At 34.6% G+C, this 15,663-nt stretch overlaps 2 protein-coding genes across 6 annotated transcripts; one reads left to right on the forward strand and one right to left on the reverse strand.

The window, feature by feature from the left end:
- Positions 1-5,310: 5,310 nt before the first annotated feature.
- On the reverse strand, positions 5,311-8,396 carry LOC107850602 (S-adenosylmethionine synthase 2). Its single transcript, XM_016695242.2, has 2 exons — positions 8,206-8,396; positions 5,311-6,664 (listed from the first exon to the last, which is right to left on the reverse strand). The coding sequence occupies exon 2, from the start codon at positions 6,652-6,654 to the stop codon at positions 5,473-5,475; it is 1,182 nt and encodes a 393-aa protein (XP_016550728.1). The 5' UTR covers positions 6,655-6,664; positions 8,206-8,396; the 3' UTR covers positions 5,311-5,472.
- A 2,786-nt stretch (positions 8,397-11,182) lies between these two features.
- On the forward strand, positions 11,183-14,411 carry LOC107851723 (serine/threonine-protein kinase DDB_G0283821). 5 transcript variants are annotated; one of them, XR_001669137.2, is made up of 3 exons: positions 11,183-12,738; positions 13,262-13,388; positions 13,727-14,411. XR_001669137.2 is itself a non-coding variant. In XM_016696807.2 (2 exons), the coding sequence occupies exon 1, from the start codon at positions 11,525-11,527 to the stop codon at positions 12,728-12,730; it is 1,206 nt and encodes a 401-aa protein (XP_016552293.1). In that variant the 5' UTR covers positions 11,183-11,524; the 3' UTR covers positions 12,731-12,738; positions 13,262-13,600. The 5 variants fall into 5 exon arrangements, 1 of the variants encoding a protein (XP_016552293.1); XR_007048500.1 differs by having other exon boundaries at positions 13,273-13,388; XR_001669138.2 differs by lacking the exon at positions 13,727-14,411 and having other exon boundaries at positions 11,183-13,059; positions 13,262-13,600.
- The last annotated feature ends 1,252 nt before the right edge of the window (positions 14,412-15,663 follow it).

Below are 15,663 nucleotides of genomic sequence, written 5' to 3' on the forward strand. Positions count from 1 at the left end.
CCCCCCCTCCCCCCGCCCCCAGCCCCCTTCCCCACCCCCAACAGCCTTCTCTTTCAAACAACCCCCTTCGTCGATTGACCCCCACGCCCCCTTCGCGGATTGAACAAGAAAGTAAAAAAAGAAATTGTATCTTATTAAGGAAAACTGATGGTTATTTTTTTTTTTATTTCTTCAATGTGTTTTTTAAAGAAGCCATTAATGGAGAAGAAGATACCGAGAAGTCATTAATTATGGTTTCTCACTCAATTTATATATGAATGATTTTTAAAGAAGCCATTAGTGGTGAAGAAGATATGGAGAAGAAGATGATGTCTATTTCCTTTTTCTTTATAATGTATTTTTTTAATTGGTTGAGGGTTTTTATGTTTAATTTTGCTGATTAATTATGCTTTGTCACTCAACTTATATGTGAATGATTTTTGAAGAACATTGGTGGAGAAAAGATATGGAGAAGAAGATGATGATTATTTTTTTTAAAAAAATTCTTTAATGTATTTTTTTTAATTGACCGGAATTGCTTATGTTTAATTTTTTTAATTAAAAATGGTTTCTCACTCACCTTTAGGAGAGTGCATTACACATGTTACGCTATGTCAGTGTCACGTCAGCAATTGAGCTTAATTGACACATTTTGTGAAGGAGCCAAGGGTCCAATAAGTAGATGGTTTAATTGAGTTGTCTATGCAGAAAAAGTGAAATAGTTAAGGGGCCTGTATATGTATTTAGCCTTTTATGAAATTACATTTCATAGCATTTATGGCATATTTTTATTGTGTTTTTTTTTTTTACCGCATTGGAAAAGTAACCTTCAGTTACCCCTCTTTTCACGCCACTATTCCTTCTCTCTCTATTTTTGAAAGATACTTTCCTGTTTTTTTCGCCATTAACAAAAACTTCCAGCTTCACTTTTACTTTCTTTTGCACGATTTTAGCTATATCAAATCTTCATATATTTCAGCCAACACTTAATTTAGCTATTGCATGTTTTTTTTTTGGGAGGGGGGGGGGGGGGGGGAGTTTTTCGACTAACACATCTCAAAATCAGATTTTAATTTTTTCTTTTGTTTTAATGGATGAACAAACACTAGAATCACAAAATAAAACTACTAGCATACGAAATTTAAATTTGGTTTCAGATTGTGGACCGTCTTTTAGTATCGGCTTAACTCAAGAAGAAGTTGTTAAAGTTGTTTCATCTTCTTTACAGTTTAAAAAATCTCACAGATCGAAGAAGATTGGGTCAAAATTTTGCAACGATCCGGTTAAGATGACAGAAATTATGAAAAAAAAAAGGTTGCAGAAAAAGCATTCTCCAAAGAAAACAAAAATTAAAAAAAGGACAGAGAAGAAAAGAAAAGCTCAAGAAATTGAAGTTTTGAATAGTAATGTTCATGAGGAAGTGCAGAATTCTTTTTCTGACGATTCTTAAGAAGATAGTGATGAAGAAGTATTTTTTTTGGTGTAAATGTATTTTTTAAGTAAATGTATTTTGCTATAAGTTTAGATGTTACTAAAGTTGTAAGTTATATGTATTTTTCGAAATACTGAATATGTATTTTATGTTTTTGATGATATGTGGAGGACAAATTTAGTAGAAAACATATTTGTGAAGATGATAGGATAATTGTGAAAATATATTGTTAATAAATGGGTTAATACTCATGAACAGGGTTTTTTTGCTATATGTATTTTTATATATTTAATATGTATTTTTTTAAGAATTTGTTATATTTTGCACTGATAAAATACATATGCATGTTACTTTTAGTTTAACTACCATATCAGTATATTCGCTATAGGGTATGCCATTGGCTATATGTATTTTTGGCTTACTTGATATGATTTTTTCAGTCTTGGTTGTATTTTTACCATAATTAATTTATATTTTTCAGTGTTGGTTGTATTTTTAGCATACTTGATTTGTATTTTTTAGTGTTGCTTGTAATTTTGATTATATGTGATATGTTTTTTTCAGTGTTGGTTGCATGTTATATATATATATATATATTTTTGTATGCTTGAATTTTGTTTACAGATTAAGAAGTGATAGTTTTACTTTGTATAGGTTATGCGGGACGAAATATTCATAGTCAGAAAACTTTCAAGATTTGCACCACACGTGCTCGTACAGTGACAAAGATATTTATGGAAGCATACGCGAAATTTTAAACAAGGAACAGTTTAAAAATTTTTGCAACAATAATATTTTTGATTATTTTATGAAAAAGCGGCAATGTGTAGTGCAAGCACAGTTGTGCAGATGCGTTATGACACTTGAGGTGAAGGATAGTTCTTCTTCTGGGATTCTGATTTGTGCTAATGACACCTTTCTTAATTTTACTCCCAGGGAATTTGCTATCATAACTGAATTGAATTGTGTGTCAAATAGATATGACTTTATTTTTGACGAGGGTATACCAAATAGGATGGTTGAGAAGTATTTCAATGGGGCAGAAATTATACAGAAATTATCAACATACAGAAGTAAACCTGATCGTCCTCAACATGCTTGTGATGTGGGTCTGAGATAATCACCTCAACAATATCCATCTCAAAAAAATCTAATGCTTGTGTATCTTCACAAACCACCAACGCTCCTTCATTTGTTGTATTTATAAATGTTTGCAAGTTGTTACAGTTGATTCCTCTTTTAGTAACATATATAGATGAACTTGCCAAGTTGTTCCCTACAACTTTATCCAAAATGCTTACATATAAAGAAAGACAATTCATGTCTTGTATCAGTTTTTTCTGTAATATAAACACCTTCAAATCTATATCGTTATGTATTTCTATCTGCCCTGCATTAGCAGTGATTTGATATTCCACTAAAATACGTTTTCTGATTAAATTTACACTTAAGTGAGATGCCAAAACATCGTGCAGCTCAACGAATGTTGCTGATGTGCTCAACAGTATAGCATCAGTGACATATTCTTCAAAGTTCTTTTCGTACGTTCATCGGCTAGAGTGCTTCACAAGGACTGGTATGCTTCCCATTTCTACTTGATTTAACCAATAAACAAACAAATATACATATTTATCAGATATCACTTATTTTAACACACTATTTATAGCTTTTAGTGCATACAAAGTTACCCAGCCAACTTCTCAATTTATTAAATACATTTAAACAATATTTGTTTAAAGTTACATACAAATATAACAAAAGTTTTCAACCAATTATAGAAAATACTCCATCAAACGGAAGTAAAACAGGTACGAAATATATTTTCACATATACACTTATATTCTCAAATTTCGAAAAGCAAAACAAAAATACATATGCAATGTTAACATAAATCATATCAAAAATACATATGCAATGTTAACATTAAGCATATAAAAAAAATACATCTGCAACATACATAATTTGTAATTTGATATGTTTTATACATATTTGTCAAATGTCACTTGTTATAACGCGCACTTTTCAGATTTAAGTGCAAACAAAGTTACACAACCAGCAACTCAATTTAAAAAATACATTTACACTACATTTCCTTAAAGTAAAATATCTTTTTAAATATACATTTATACTATAGAATTCCGACAACAAAGCAAAAATACATATGCAGTGTTAACATTAAGCAAATCAAAAATACATATGCAGCAGATATTTTATACTTTTGTATGAGTTCATAGAATATCATCAAATTCAACAGATATATTCGATCATTCATTTATCTAGTATTTCAGAAAATAATTGAATCAACTTCAATTCGAAAGTTGTTTACAATTTGTTCTACTGTTAAAACAATCAAAATAACAACAAACGATCCTCAAGATAATATTCAAATACTAATTTTTTTCCCATTAAAACAACTTTAAAGCTGAAATTTGCAACAGATACTTGAATTTCAATTTTACTGTTGCCTTGAATCTAACTCGAATTTGTTTTTAAATTTTTTCATATACAAATTAAAGTCGACAACCAAAACTTGATAGGCACATCAGTAATGGTTAAAAAAAAAATGAACTGGATAACAAAAATGATTATGTACCTTAAACAGTAGTAATGGTTGAATTTTCAACTGACAGTTGAATTCAAACAAATGGAACAGATGAATCAACAATTGAATTTGATTCAATCAAATTCCTGCATCGTTTTGCAATTGCTGTTGATTTCGAAGAAGAATCAGTCCAATTTGATTCAGCAACACCAATGCTTGAATTTCCAAAACAGGGTAAGTTTAGAACAAATTGCTAAGAAAAGATGCAGCTGTTAATGGGGAAAAACTAAAATTTGAATTCTCAAGTTATAATGGATGTCACGTTTTTAAAGAGTTTTAAATAGAAAAGAAATCTACATAATTACTTGATTGGTAATTATACCATATATAGCTCAACTAATTTCCGTTAATTAAGTGCAGTAATTTTTTTGTATATGTATTTTTCCAGCAACATTTTTTAAAAATACAAAATATAAGTTGCTATAAAATGTAATTATCAAACTGTTGCTGTTAAACTAATAATTAGGCTCATAAGTATGCTATATCTGAATTTTGCCCATAAATAATTTGTATACAATAACATCCAAGGTAATGTATTGAAAATGCATGGTTAACGTATTATTTACTTAAATCAATCCTCATTATGATAAATAATAATATTACTAGGTAAAACATAATACTACATTAAAAAAACTCAATTATAAAAAACAAGAAAAAGAAACATAATTTTTATTTATTATGTATATGTATATTTCAAGGCTCAGATTAAAATTAGGCTTTAGGTCACTAATTTTACTGAGAGGTTTTTGGAGGCATGTAACTCAATGTTTCATCATGTGGTGTTTGCCATATTTGTTCTCTAACTTAGGATCAAGAGTGTCTTCTGTTACCAAAATAGAGAGCTATTATGTCAACAATGCTACATTTGAAGTTCCAAGCAGGTTGTGCTGCCCTTGTACTTTGTTTTTGTTGTCTTCTATAGTTAAAATACCAATTCAGCTTCTGGCTATGTTTATTATATGATGGATTCCTAGTACTAGTTTTCTCTTCATTTTTCTTTTATTTGCAAAACACAAAACGGTCTCTCTACTTGACAAGGTAGAGGTAAGGTCTGCGTACACTCTACTCTCTCCAAGACCCCACTTGCGAGACTATATTGGTATATTGTTGTTTCAAAACATCTGGTTACGCTGCCGGCCGATAATAGTAAAGGGCAGCCCGGTGGCACTAAAGCTACCGCTATGCACGGTGTCCGGAGAAGGCCCCACCACAAGGGCCTTACATGCTTTCCAAGACTTGGAAAGAGGAGATTTAAGGATAAGTCACTCTTGCTCAAAACTCATAACAAAAGCCAAGATTTCAATATCTCAAATCCATGATATCATATTCGTCAAACTTTATCCAAGAAACTCAGAACAATACCTTCTAAAACCACATTAAAAGAACAAATATAAGATGTAAAAAATAAAAAGAAAACGCGAAACTATAGCCAACAGGGATGAAACAATTATATTCCAGTTTAAGCTTGAGGCTTGTCCCACTTGAGAGGCTTAACTACTTCCCATGTGAAGTCAGGATCATCTCTACCAAAATGCCCATATGCAGCAGTCTTCAAGAATCGACCGTTGCCACCCCTCAGTAAATCGAGGTTAATGGAAATCATACCAGGCCTGAAATCAAAGTTCTCCTTCACAATGTTGAGAATGTCCTTATCGGGGATCTTTCCAGTTCCATAAGTGTCGACAAAGACAGACAGAGGTTCAGGCACACCGATGGCATATGAAACCTGAACAATGCACCTCCTAGCAAGACCATTGGCAACGATGCTCTTAGCTGCTTGCCTCACGATATAGGCTCCACTTCTGTCGACCTTGGTTGGATCCTTTCCTGAGAAAGCACCACCTCCGTGGGCACCCCAACCTCCATATGTGTCAATGATGATCTTACGACCAGTGAGACCAGCATCACCATGAGGTCCACCAATGACAAAACGGCCTGAAGGGTTAAGGTGGAAAATGGTCTTCTCATCAAGATACTTCTCTGGGATAACAGGCTTGATGACATGCTCTTTGAGATCACGAGCAATTTCATCATTCGTAACAGTCTCATCATGCTGAGTGGAGATCAAAACAGTGTGAACACGTAGAGGAACCATGGCACCGTTGTCATTGTGATACTCGACAGTCACTTGGGTCTTACCATCGGGTCTAAGCCAAGAGCAAGTTCCATTCTTGCGAACCTCAGTAAGACGAGCTCCAAGTTTGGTAGCAAGAACATGGCTAAGGGGCATCAACTCAGGTGTCTCATCAGTGGCATAGCCAAACATGTGCCCCTGGTCACCAGCACCAATCTCCTCGGGACGCTTAGTCAAATGACCATGAACACCTTGAGCAATATCAGGACTCTGCTGCTCAATGTTCACAAGGACCTTGCAATTGTCAGCATCCAAACCAACATCAGCAGACACAAATCCAATTTCGCGGCAAGTGTTACGTACAATCTTCTCATAATCAATGGTGGCTTTGGTGGTGATCTCTCCAAAAACCATAACCAAGTTGGTCTTGGTACAAGTCTCACAAGCTACTTTGCTCTCAGGGTCCTGAGCTAGACAGGCATCGAGCACTGCATCTGAGACCTGGTCACACAGCTTGTCAGGGTGTCCCTCGTTCACCGATTCAGATGTGAACAAGAAAGTCTCCATTTCTCTAAATCTGCACGGACGAAATAAATCATATCAGTAACCAAAACACAAAGTGAACCACAGAAATGACCCAACAAAATTCTGTAAATACAATCTGTAACGGTAAAGTCGTAAAGATATGACACTTGAGCGTAGCTCAACCCCAAAAACTAGCTCACGAAGTGGGGAACTGATCAAGTCCATATAAGCAAACCACCCGTCTAGCCCACTCTTACACCCCTTCACGCCTAGGACCCAAATTGAAGCATGGACCGGGAGTCCAAACAGGGACACCTGGGCCAAACTCAATCTCATAGCTAACTCATAAGGGTAGCTCAACCCCAAAAACTAGCTCACGAAGGAGGGAACTGATCAAGTCCATATAAGCAAACCACCCGTCTAGCCCACTCTTACACCCCTTCACGCCTAGGACCCAAATTGAAGCATGGATCGGGAGTCCAAACGAGGACACCTGAGCCTAAATCTCATAGCTAACTCATAAGAGTAGAATTGCCTAAATCCATTCAACCAAAACAACCGGACCATTCCCCAACTAATGTGAGTCAAATACTCTAGATACCTACAAGAAAACTGTAAAAATACTGTCTTTGTGAGGGAAAAAATATCAATTAATATGACTATTATGATAAAACACTCATATCAAATCATGATTAAAAAACGCACAATGTCAAACCGTACAAGTAAAAGTGAACAAAAGGAGAAAACCACAACTTCAAAAACTCAAATTTTCAAATATTTAAACTTCAAAATCTAAGACTAAACATCAATGAACATGAATATTATGATAAAATACTCGTATCAAATCATGATTAAAAACATGCAAAGTTAATGCTGAACAAGTAAAAATAAACGACAATCTAAGACTAAACTTCAATTAACATGGATATTATAATAAAGCACTCATATCAAATTATGATTTAAGACGTGCAAAGTTAATTCTGGACAAGTAAAAAAATAAACAAAATCCCAAGAGTAAACATCAATTAACATGAATATTACAATAAATACTCATACCAAATAATGATGTAATGCGTACAAAGTCAAAACTAAACAAGTAAAAACTGAAAATCTAAAACTAAACTTTAATTAACATGAATATTATAATAAAACACTCATATCAAATCATGATTTAAAGACCACAGAATTAATAAATGAACGATAATCTATGATTAAATTTTAATTAACATGAATATTATAATAAAGCACTCATATCAAATCATGATTTAAAGACCACAAAATTAATACTCAACAAATAAAAATGAACGATAATCTATGATTAAACTTTAATTAACATGAATATTATAATAATGCACTCATATCAAATCATGATTTAAGACCACAAAATTAATATTGAACAAGTAAAAATATCAAATCATGATTTAAGACCACAAAATTAATATTGAACAAGTAAAAATGAATCAGTAATTTATGACTAAACTTTAATTAACATGAATATTATAATAAAGCACTCATATCAAATTATGATTAAAAACATGTAAAAGTCAATACTGAATAAGTAAAAATGAAAGTAACGAAAAGAGAGAGATTGACCTTTTGATTGAAGAAGAATATAGTCAATTGAGAGGCGAAGATAAATGTGCAAGGAAAAAGGAGAATGGTGAGGAGATTATATAGGAAAATGATAAAGATCCCCCTTATGTCATAATTATGTCTACATTCATTTTTTTTTTCATTTTTGGTAGGTAGTTTATATAATTGAATCAACGGCTCACAATCAATCTCTATTTTCTAACAACCGTTGGATTAATAATTTTATAATTTAGGCATAAAAAATCGTCGGTGGATTTATTATATTGCCTGTCATTCATTGTCAAACGACGCGGTTTTGCCCAATAAGACGTGGCGGTGCATTCGTGGATACGTAAAATATGTCACCTCCTTTAATTATAAACGTATCAGTTGCATGAATTTAAAATTTTACGATTTATTAAGGATATGTCACATTCTTTAATTATAAACGTATCAGTAACATATATTTGAAATTTTACGATTTATTAAGATTTATGTACATAATAATTGGAGGAAGTAACATATTTAAGTATTCCTTTGGTTTCGTATTAGTTGATCACTATTGATTTGATACACGCATTAAAAAATTAATAATTAGAGATGCGTTTTATATATCTATCTTTGTATATCTTTTAAAGTGTAATAATCAATATAATAATTAAGTGTTGAAATTTGATATATATTACCTCATCCCATGCATTACGTCTAGAATATTGAGTATTTATAATTAAAACTAGTAATAATTATTTAATTTTGATTTTGAAAATTGGGGTCATTTATCCATCATTCAATAATTTTGAAAATATGTATTTGGTATTCCTGTGGAGGGTAAAATGAGAAACATATATAAAGTACTCTTGATTTTAGAATTTTGATAATTAAATTAAAAAAAGTATTTTTGAAAAAAAAAAAAGGTCAATTAATATAAAACGGAGGAAATAGTTAATTTATCGAAGTAACGAACGTTTGGAAATATGTGTGATTTTTTATTTTTCAAATTTTTGTCAAAAATATCTAATAAAAGTAATTTATCGCGTGTTCATGTACTTAATCAAAATAAATTATAATTTGATGTCTAAATAAAATTTACTCGTAAGTATAAGAGGTTATAGATGTATTTGATCTTTCTAATTTGATTTTTGTGGATGGTGAGTTGAGATATATATATTTTTAGCTCATTTATATAGAAAAAAGGTGTGACATATATATTATTTTTAATATTATATTGCACTCAAATATAAAGTAATTACATAAATTTGGCATAATACATAAATAGTAATTACTTACATCAAATTTAAAAAAGATGATATTATAGTCCCACAGAAAAAAACAAATACCTCATTGCATTTTAAATTGTTTCACATATTACAAAATAATGGGACAGAAGAATAAGGAAATGCACACAATCGAGGACACAACCAAATTTCAATTTCAATATAATATTAACCATTGATTAGCCAACCACTAGAGTTGGCACGGTGGTTAAGCGCCATGTCCCTTAAACAAAAGGTCGGGGGTTTGATCCCCGTCTCTAACGAATGAAGCAAATTTTGTGGCTAGTTTCCTACCGCTTAGTGCGTTGACAGAGAGATTTAAAAACATTAATAATGTTATGTTTCTGTGACTAGTTTCCTACTGCTTAGTGCGTTGACAGAGGAACCGTGAGACATTAATAATGTTATGTTTCTCCATTTCCTTTAATGGAATTTCGTGCCACGATACGGTGCAGTGTAGATAGGAGAGCTTTGTCGTGTGATCTGTACTAGCTAGTAATCATGGTGTTACGGTTGTAGTTTCTTGTTCTATTTTGGTGATACTTACTCTATCGGGTAAACTGATTACAATATTATTTCGTGGTAGTCTTGTTTCTGATACTATCTGTTATTTGATAGTTTTACCTATTGTTTTCAGGGGCGGATGCACAACATAAAGTGCGGGTTCTTCGTCCGGTTCTTGTATTTATATTGAAAAAACTAGTAAATATATAAGAATTATAAGTTGGGAACCCACAAACAAAGAGTGTTATTGGTCTAGTGGTAAAAATTATAAGTTGGGAACCCACAACCTTTAAATTCTAGATCCGCCTCTGATTGTTTCTTGTACTTTCATTACGGCTTTTTCTATACTATTATTCTCTTGAGCATAAGGTCTACTGGAAATGGGTTCTCTACCTCATCTCTAGGGTAGAGGTACGAACTACCATACGCTCTACTCTCCCCAGATCCCACTTCAATAAAAATACATTGGGATGTTGTTCGATTTATGTTTACTATAGAAAAAAGCAATTTGATGCACTATATTCTTGCAAAGTATACGAGATTCAGAAAAGGTCGAAGCATTAGAGTATATTATATGTAATTTTATCTTATATTTCAGCAATAGGTCATTTACACAGCTGTAATACGTTACATGTGACCTCCTGATCGTATTATATATATTACTATGTCCTATCATTTTAGATCAACATCTTCAACAATAATTGGGAATGGGTTTGGGACCCAATGGTCAATCTTGTTTATGCATTACATGTCCCAAAAAATATCTTGTATATTAAGATTTGGCAGGTAGAAATCGGTTTATTGTATAACAAATGTACTACTCACAACCACCAAAGAATGCGGTGCATCAAATGGGGCTGCTCCTTCCTTAATCAGAGGTCTCGGGTTCGAGCCCTGAGCATGAAAAAATCCTTGAGAGGAAGCGATTCCCCCCGAATGGAGCCCTACGTGGCGCGAATCCAAATTAATCGGATTCCAATGTATGTACCGGACACCAACTAAAAACTAAAAAAAAAAATGCAGTATTCACAAAGCTAGAAATTAAAGTTAAAACATCATTTTCACTTTTGATAGTGCAAAGTACAACTACCCCTACCAAAATCCCACCATATTCAAAGCCAACAACCACCACCAAACTAAAAATATTTTAAATCAACAAGTACTATGATTTTGAAAGAGTAAGATTTCGTAAATTTTATCCCTATCTTTGTGGGGTTGAAATGAATTGGTTATAATGTTCTCCAATTTGCCTTCCAAGCATCAATGATGTCCAAAAAATTATTTTTATTTTACACTATCAAATTACACACTCCATCTATCTCAATTTACATAAAGGTTGGACGAACCTAATAATAACAATTCAAAATATATAACAAGTATGTAACTAGTGGTAAATTAAAGCCACAAAGGAATCCCTCTAACTCCTCTGTACCACAGAGATAAAACAAATCAATGTTCATTCTGTTCCTTCACCTGGTGGAGGTAGATAGATATCAATTCCGCTACAAGCCGGTCGCCTCCGGGACGGATGAGGGGGGGGGGCATCGTAGAAGAAAGTAATTATGGATAATAGCAACATCCAAACACCGACACCATCTTCGACTATAACTGCAGACTCTTCAATATCTTCCCAGCAGCCTGTTTTCCCGCATGCTCTTTTAGCTTCCCCAAACAGCAACCATGTTCTCGAAATCACCCTTATTTCTGCACAAGATCTTTCTCCTGTCTGCAAATCTCTTCGAACCTATGCATTGGCTTGGGTCAATCCCAATCGCAAGCGCACCACTCGCGTTGATAATCAAGGCCACACCAATCCCAATTGGAATGACAAGTTTTCTTTCCGCGTTGATGATGAATTCCTTAACTCCGAATCCTCTGCTGTCCACGTTGAAATATATACGGTTTCTTGGTTTCGTGATATTCTTGTAGGAACTGTTAAAGTTGTTCTCGATAATCTCATTAACCCTTACCAGAATCAGAACAAGAAATTTGTAGCTCTACAAATCCGTAGGCCTTCCGGTAATCCACAAGGAATACTCAACATGGCTGTTGCCCTTGTTGACAAGACCAAACGAAGCTTGCCTTTATTCAGCGAAATCACCCCATTGTCATTGGATCATCGAGACATTTTAGACAGGAAAATAAATGACATTAATGCTCAGGATCAAAATCAAATGACCAACGGCAACAACACTAATCAACACGATGAGGAGAAATTGCAAATAAGCAACAAAATTCAGATGTGGCAATCACAGAACAACCTAGGATATTCCGATATCACTAATACCGGAGAATTTCCTAACCAAGCAGGCTCAATTTGCAATGGTTCAATAGCAAACAACGGCTCGGAACTGTGCTCAGACATAGGGCCATCTGCTTCCATTGTGGCAGCTGAGATAGCAAAGAAGTTGCATCCAATGCAACCACAACGACTGTCTTCCAGAGCAATGAACAACAAGGAGTCTGTAGCAGGGAAAGACGGAGAGAAGAACTCTATATTGGAGGAGCTGACAGCGGAGGAAGCGTACGCTAAAGGGTTGGAGAAAAAGAACAACAAAGAGGAGACAGCAACAGCAGAAAGAGCAACCGGAGGACATACACGGCGTAACACAGACGGAGGAGGATTATATTCATGCTTTGGAAATGCATATTGTTTCGAGTTCACAATTGTGTGTGGGGCGAGTAACAACAACAATCAGAGGAATCATAGAGATAATAACAACAGTAATAGTACTGGCAAGAGCAGGAAGAAGACGAATTCTGCTTAATATATATTGTACGTGCCCTTTTTGTATACTAAACTAATACATGAAGTAAATAGCATAATAGTGAACAAACCTTTTTTAGCAGGCGTTCGCCCATGAAAATTAAAACTAAACTTTTTTGAAGTTGGAAGTTGTGTTTGGCCGTGTTTTTTTGAGAGACTTTTTATCAAAATCACCCAACCAACTAATTTACCTACTAACACACAACCGAGAAGGATCCAAATAACTTTTGTTATGGTGTTACCCAAGCTAACCAAATAACTATACAACAGCAAACCAAATAACCAAATAACAAGTTGGTGACTTCACATTTTGTAGCATCGCTTTAACAGGTGAACTGCTTTCTTGCCTTTCTTCTGATGCACTAGTACTGGTAACCTAAGTTGCTCGGACTCTTCAAAAATGTGGCCGAACCCGTGTTGGACCCTTCAAAAATGCACTACATCCAACACGTACCCAATGACATTTTTGAAGAGTCCGAGCAACATAGCTGGTAACATTTGCCTGATTAGCACTCATTAACAACTGATGCAGCTTTGGTGCAGGGATAATTTTTAACAACCTATGGAGAGCTTTGGCGAAGACATGCTGCAAGTACAACTGAGGAATTAGATGTTGTTGATAAGGAGAGACATAAATCACAATTAAGCCTTATTTTAAGGTGTATATATTACCATATGGATTCAATTAGATATACATATACTGTATTAGTATCCATTGTTCTTTTCTCTCACAAAATTAGGAGGATTGACATTCGGCCAAGATGTGATCTATCTCTTTCCTTGGTTTGTATTCGAATTTTACCATTTCACTTGGCGAAAAATGATCAAAGTTCACTGAAATCAATGAACTTTTTTTCAGACTTTACAAGTATTCGACAGTGAACCAGTTAATAATATATGCTATTAATTTTAGGTCTTTTATGAATCCATCGGCAATTATATATGATTCAGAAGAAGTCAGTAGTTTCACTCTGTTATTTCCATGTTTGATATATAGGTGCCAAGACAGAGTCGAGAGCCAACTAACCACCATTTAAAACTGGAAGCACAGGCGCTATGATATTGAGCTTTGTGCATGAGCTAATGCAACTGTATGCATGCATAATGATCCATTGTACATTATCTTTGCTAGAATTTGAAGGAAAACTTGACAAGGATTAGTTTTATACGGACTAGCCGATGAGCTTCAAAAGTTTCTTCCATCCAAGCAGTACTCAATGATGCAGGGAAGTAGCCATCAATCAGGTGAGGGACTGGATAACAAGGGTTAAGGAAGTGTTCTTTTGAGGCTGATGATCTCTTGGATGACGATTACCACTGAAGTTAAAACATCGAAAATTGTTCAACAAGGTAGGCATATCTTCTTCTCAAAATCGAATTCTATGATTTATAATCCTACGATGACTCATCGTCTCAAGGCCATTCTACGAGACCTAGATGCAATTGCAAGAGATACGGTTGCATTAGCTCATGCACAAAGCTCAGCAAAGCTTGACGGCCTTACAGCAGCAATATCATATCACCTGTACTTTCGGTTTTAAATGTTGATGTTCAATAATGTTCGAAGAAGAAGCACTTGGATACCTCAACATTGAACCCGTGACCTCCTGGTCACATGACAGCAACTTTACCGGTTACTCCAAGGCTCCCCTTCTGGATACTAATACAGTATATGTGTCACACCCCTTTTTCGTACCCCAAAAAGATTTATGGTTATAATTTGATGTTCGAAAAGGGTTTTATTGTTTAAGTGACAAGAAATGAAAATTTATTTCGGAAAAGGATTATTTACATTTTTTACTCAGAGTCGCCACTTGGCATAACCCGGTGTGCCAAGTCACCATTAGAAAATTCTTTCCAAAACCATTTGACTCTTTAAACTGGTTCGCGAATAGAGAGTTCGGCTAAGGAATTCTGTTGATCGAGGGGAAGGTGTTAGGCACCTCTCGATCCCGTGGTTCAACCACGGTCGCTTGGTAGAGTGTATCGACTATTTTTGGCACTAAGAAATGTATAAACCACACAAAAAGCACGCAAAATAATCAAATCCGAAATGTAAAGTCCGGTCCAATTATTACAACCCGAAATAAAAGGGACTGAAAGTAAACCTACGCTAATCCTAAACTAATGTTCTACCCGACGCCTCGGGCCTTCACCACGAACGTTCTCCGAGTACATGACACCTCGGGGCATTCCCCGGTGAATAAATATGTATACAGATACTTCGGGGCATTCCCCGGCCAAATTATATAATTGAATTAAATACGATAAACTAGAAAGAAACATTCACACGCACATTCCAACATCCAACCAAAACATCAATCTTAAATTCTTGCCTACCCGAACCTATATTGCCTATCCATTTCAACCTAAACACGATCCAATCATGTTCACAAATTTAAAATTTTATTCCGGACGAAACAGAACAACCGACAAACTAACATTAATCTAAAATCATTCTTTTTATCAATTTCTCGATCCCGCCCCGCTAACTTCATTTTTTATCAATCACATTACGCATATAATCATCACATCAGAACTTCAACAAAAATCCACCAACCATGGTTACACCAACATAATCAAGACAATTCAACAAATCAAGGTAAAGAAAAGGGAGTTAAGAAAGAAGACCTTTCGATAATCAATTTCAGTTGAATAATGATGTTAAAGTAGCCCGAATTTCGAATCCTGAATAGAAGATCTCAATCGGAAAAACTCCCAAGCTCGGTATCGCCAAAATTGAAGCTCTAAACTTGATAGACTGCTTTCGTCGATAATAGGGAAATTCCAAAATCCAAAATCCTGAGACGGGTTTTGAAGAACTCGTCGTTTTTCGGTGGGTGAGGCGGCGGTTGGTGGTTTTGCTACCTTCTCTGGAGGCGACGGGGGTTACGGTGTTGGGCTTCGCTGGAGGGGATGAGGAGGACGAGGGGT

Source organism: Capsicum annuum, chromosome 12 (genome assembly GCF_002878395.1).
Source record: "Capsicum annuum cultivar UCD-10X-F1 chromosome 12, UCD10Xv1.1, whole genome shotgun sequence".
NCBI lineage: Eukaryota > Viridiplantae > Streptophyta > Magnoliopsida > Solanales > Solanaceae > Capsicum > Capsicum annuum.

What these genes read in the sequence shown, in the direction of transcription:
- LOC107850602 (XM_016695242.2), bottom strand. Translation starts at nt 6,654, where the DNA reads ATGGAGACTTTCTTGTTCACATCTGAATCGGTGAACGAGGGACACCCT.
- LOC107851723 (XM_016696807.2), top strand. Translation starts at nt 11,525, where the DNA reads ATGGATAATAGCAACATCCAAACACCGACACCATCTTCGACTATAACT.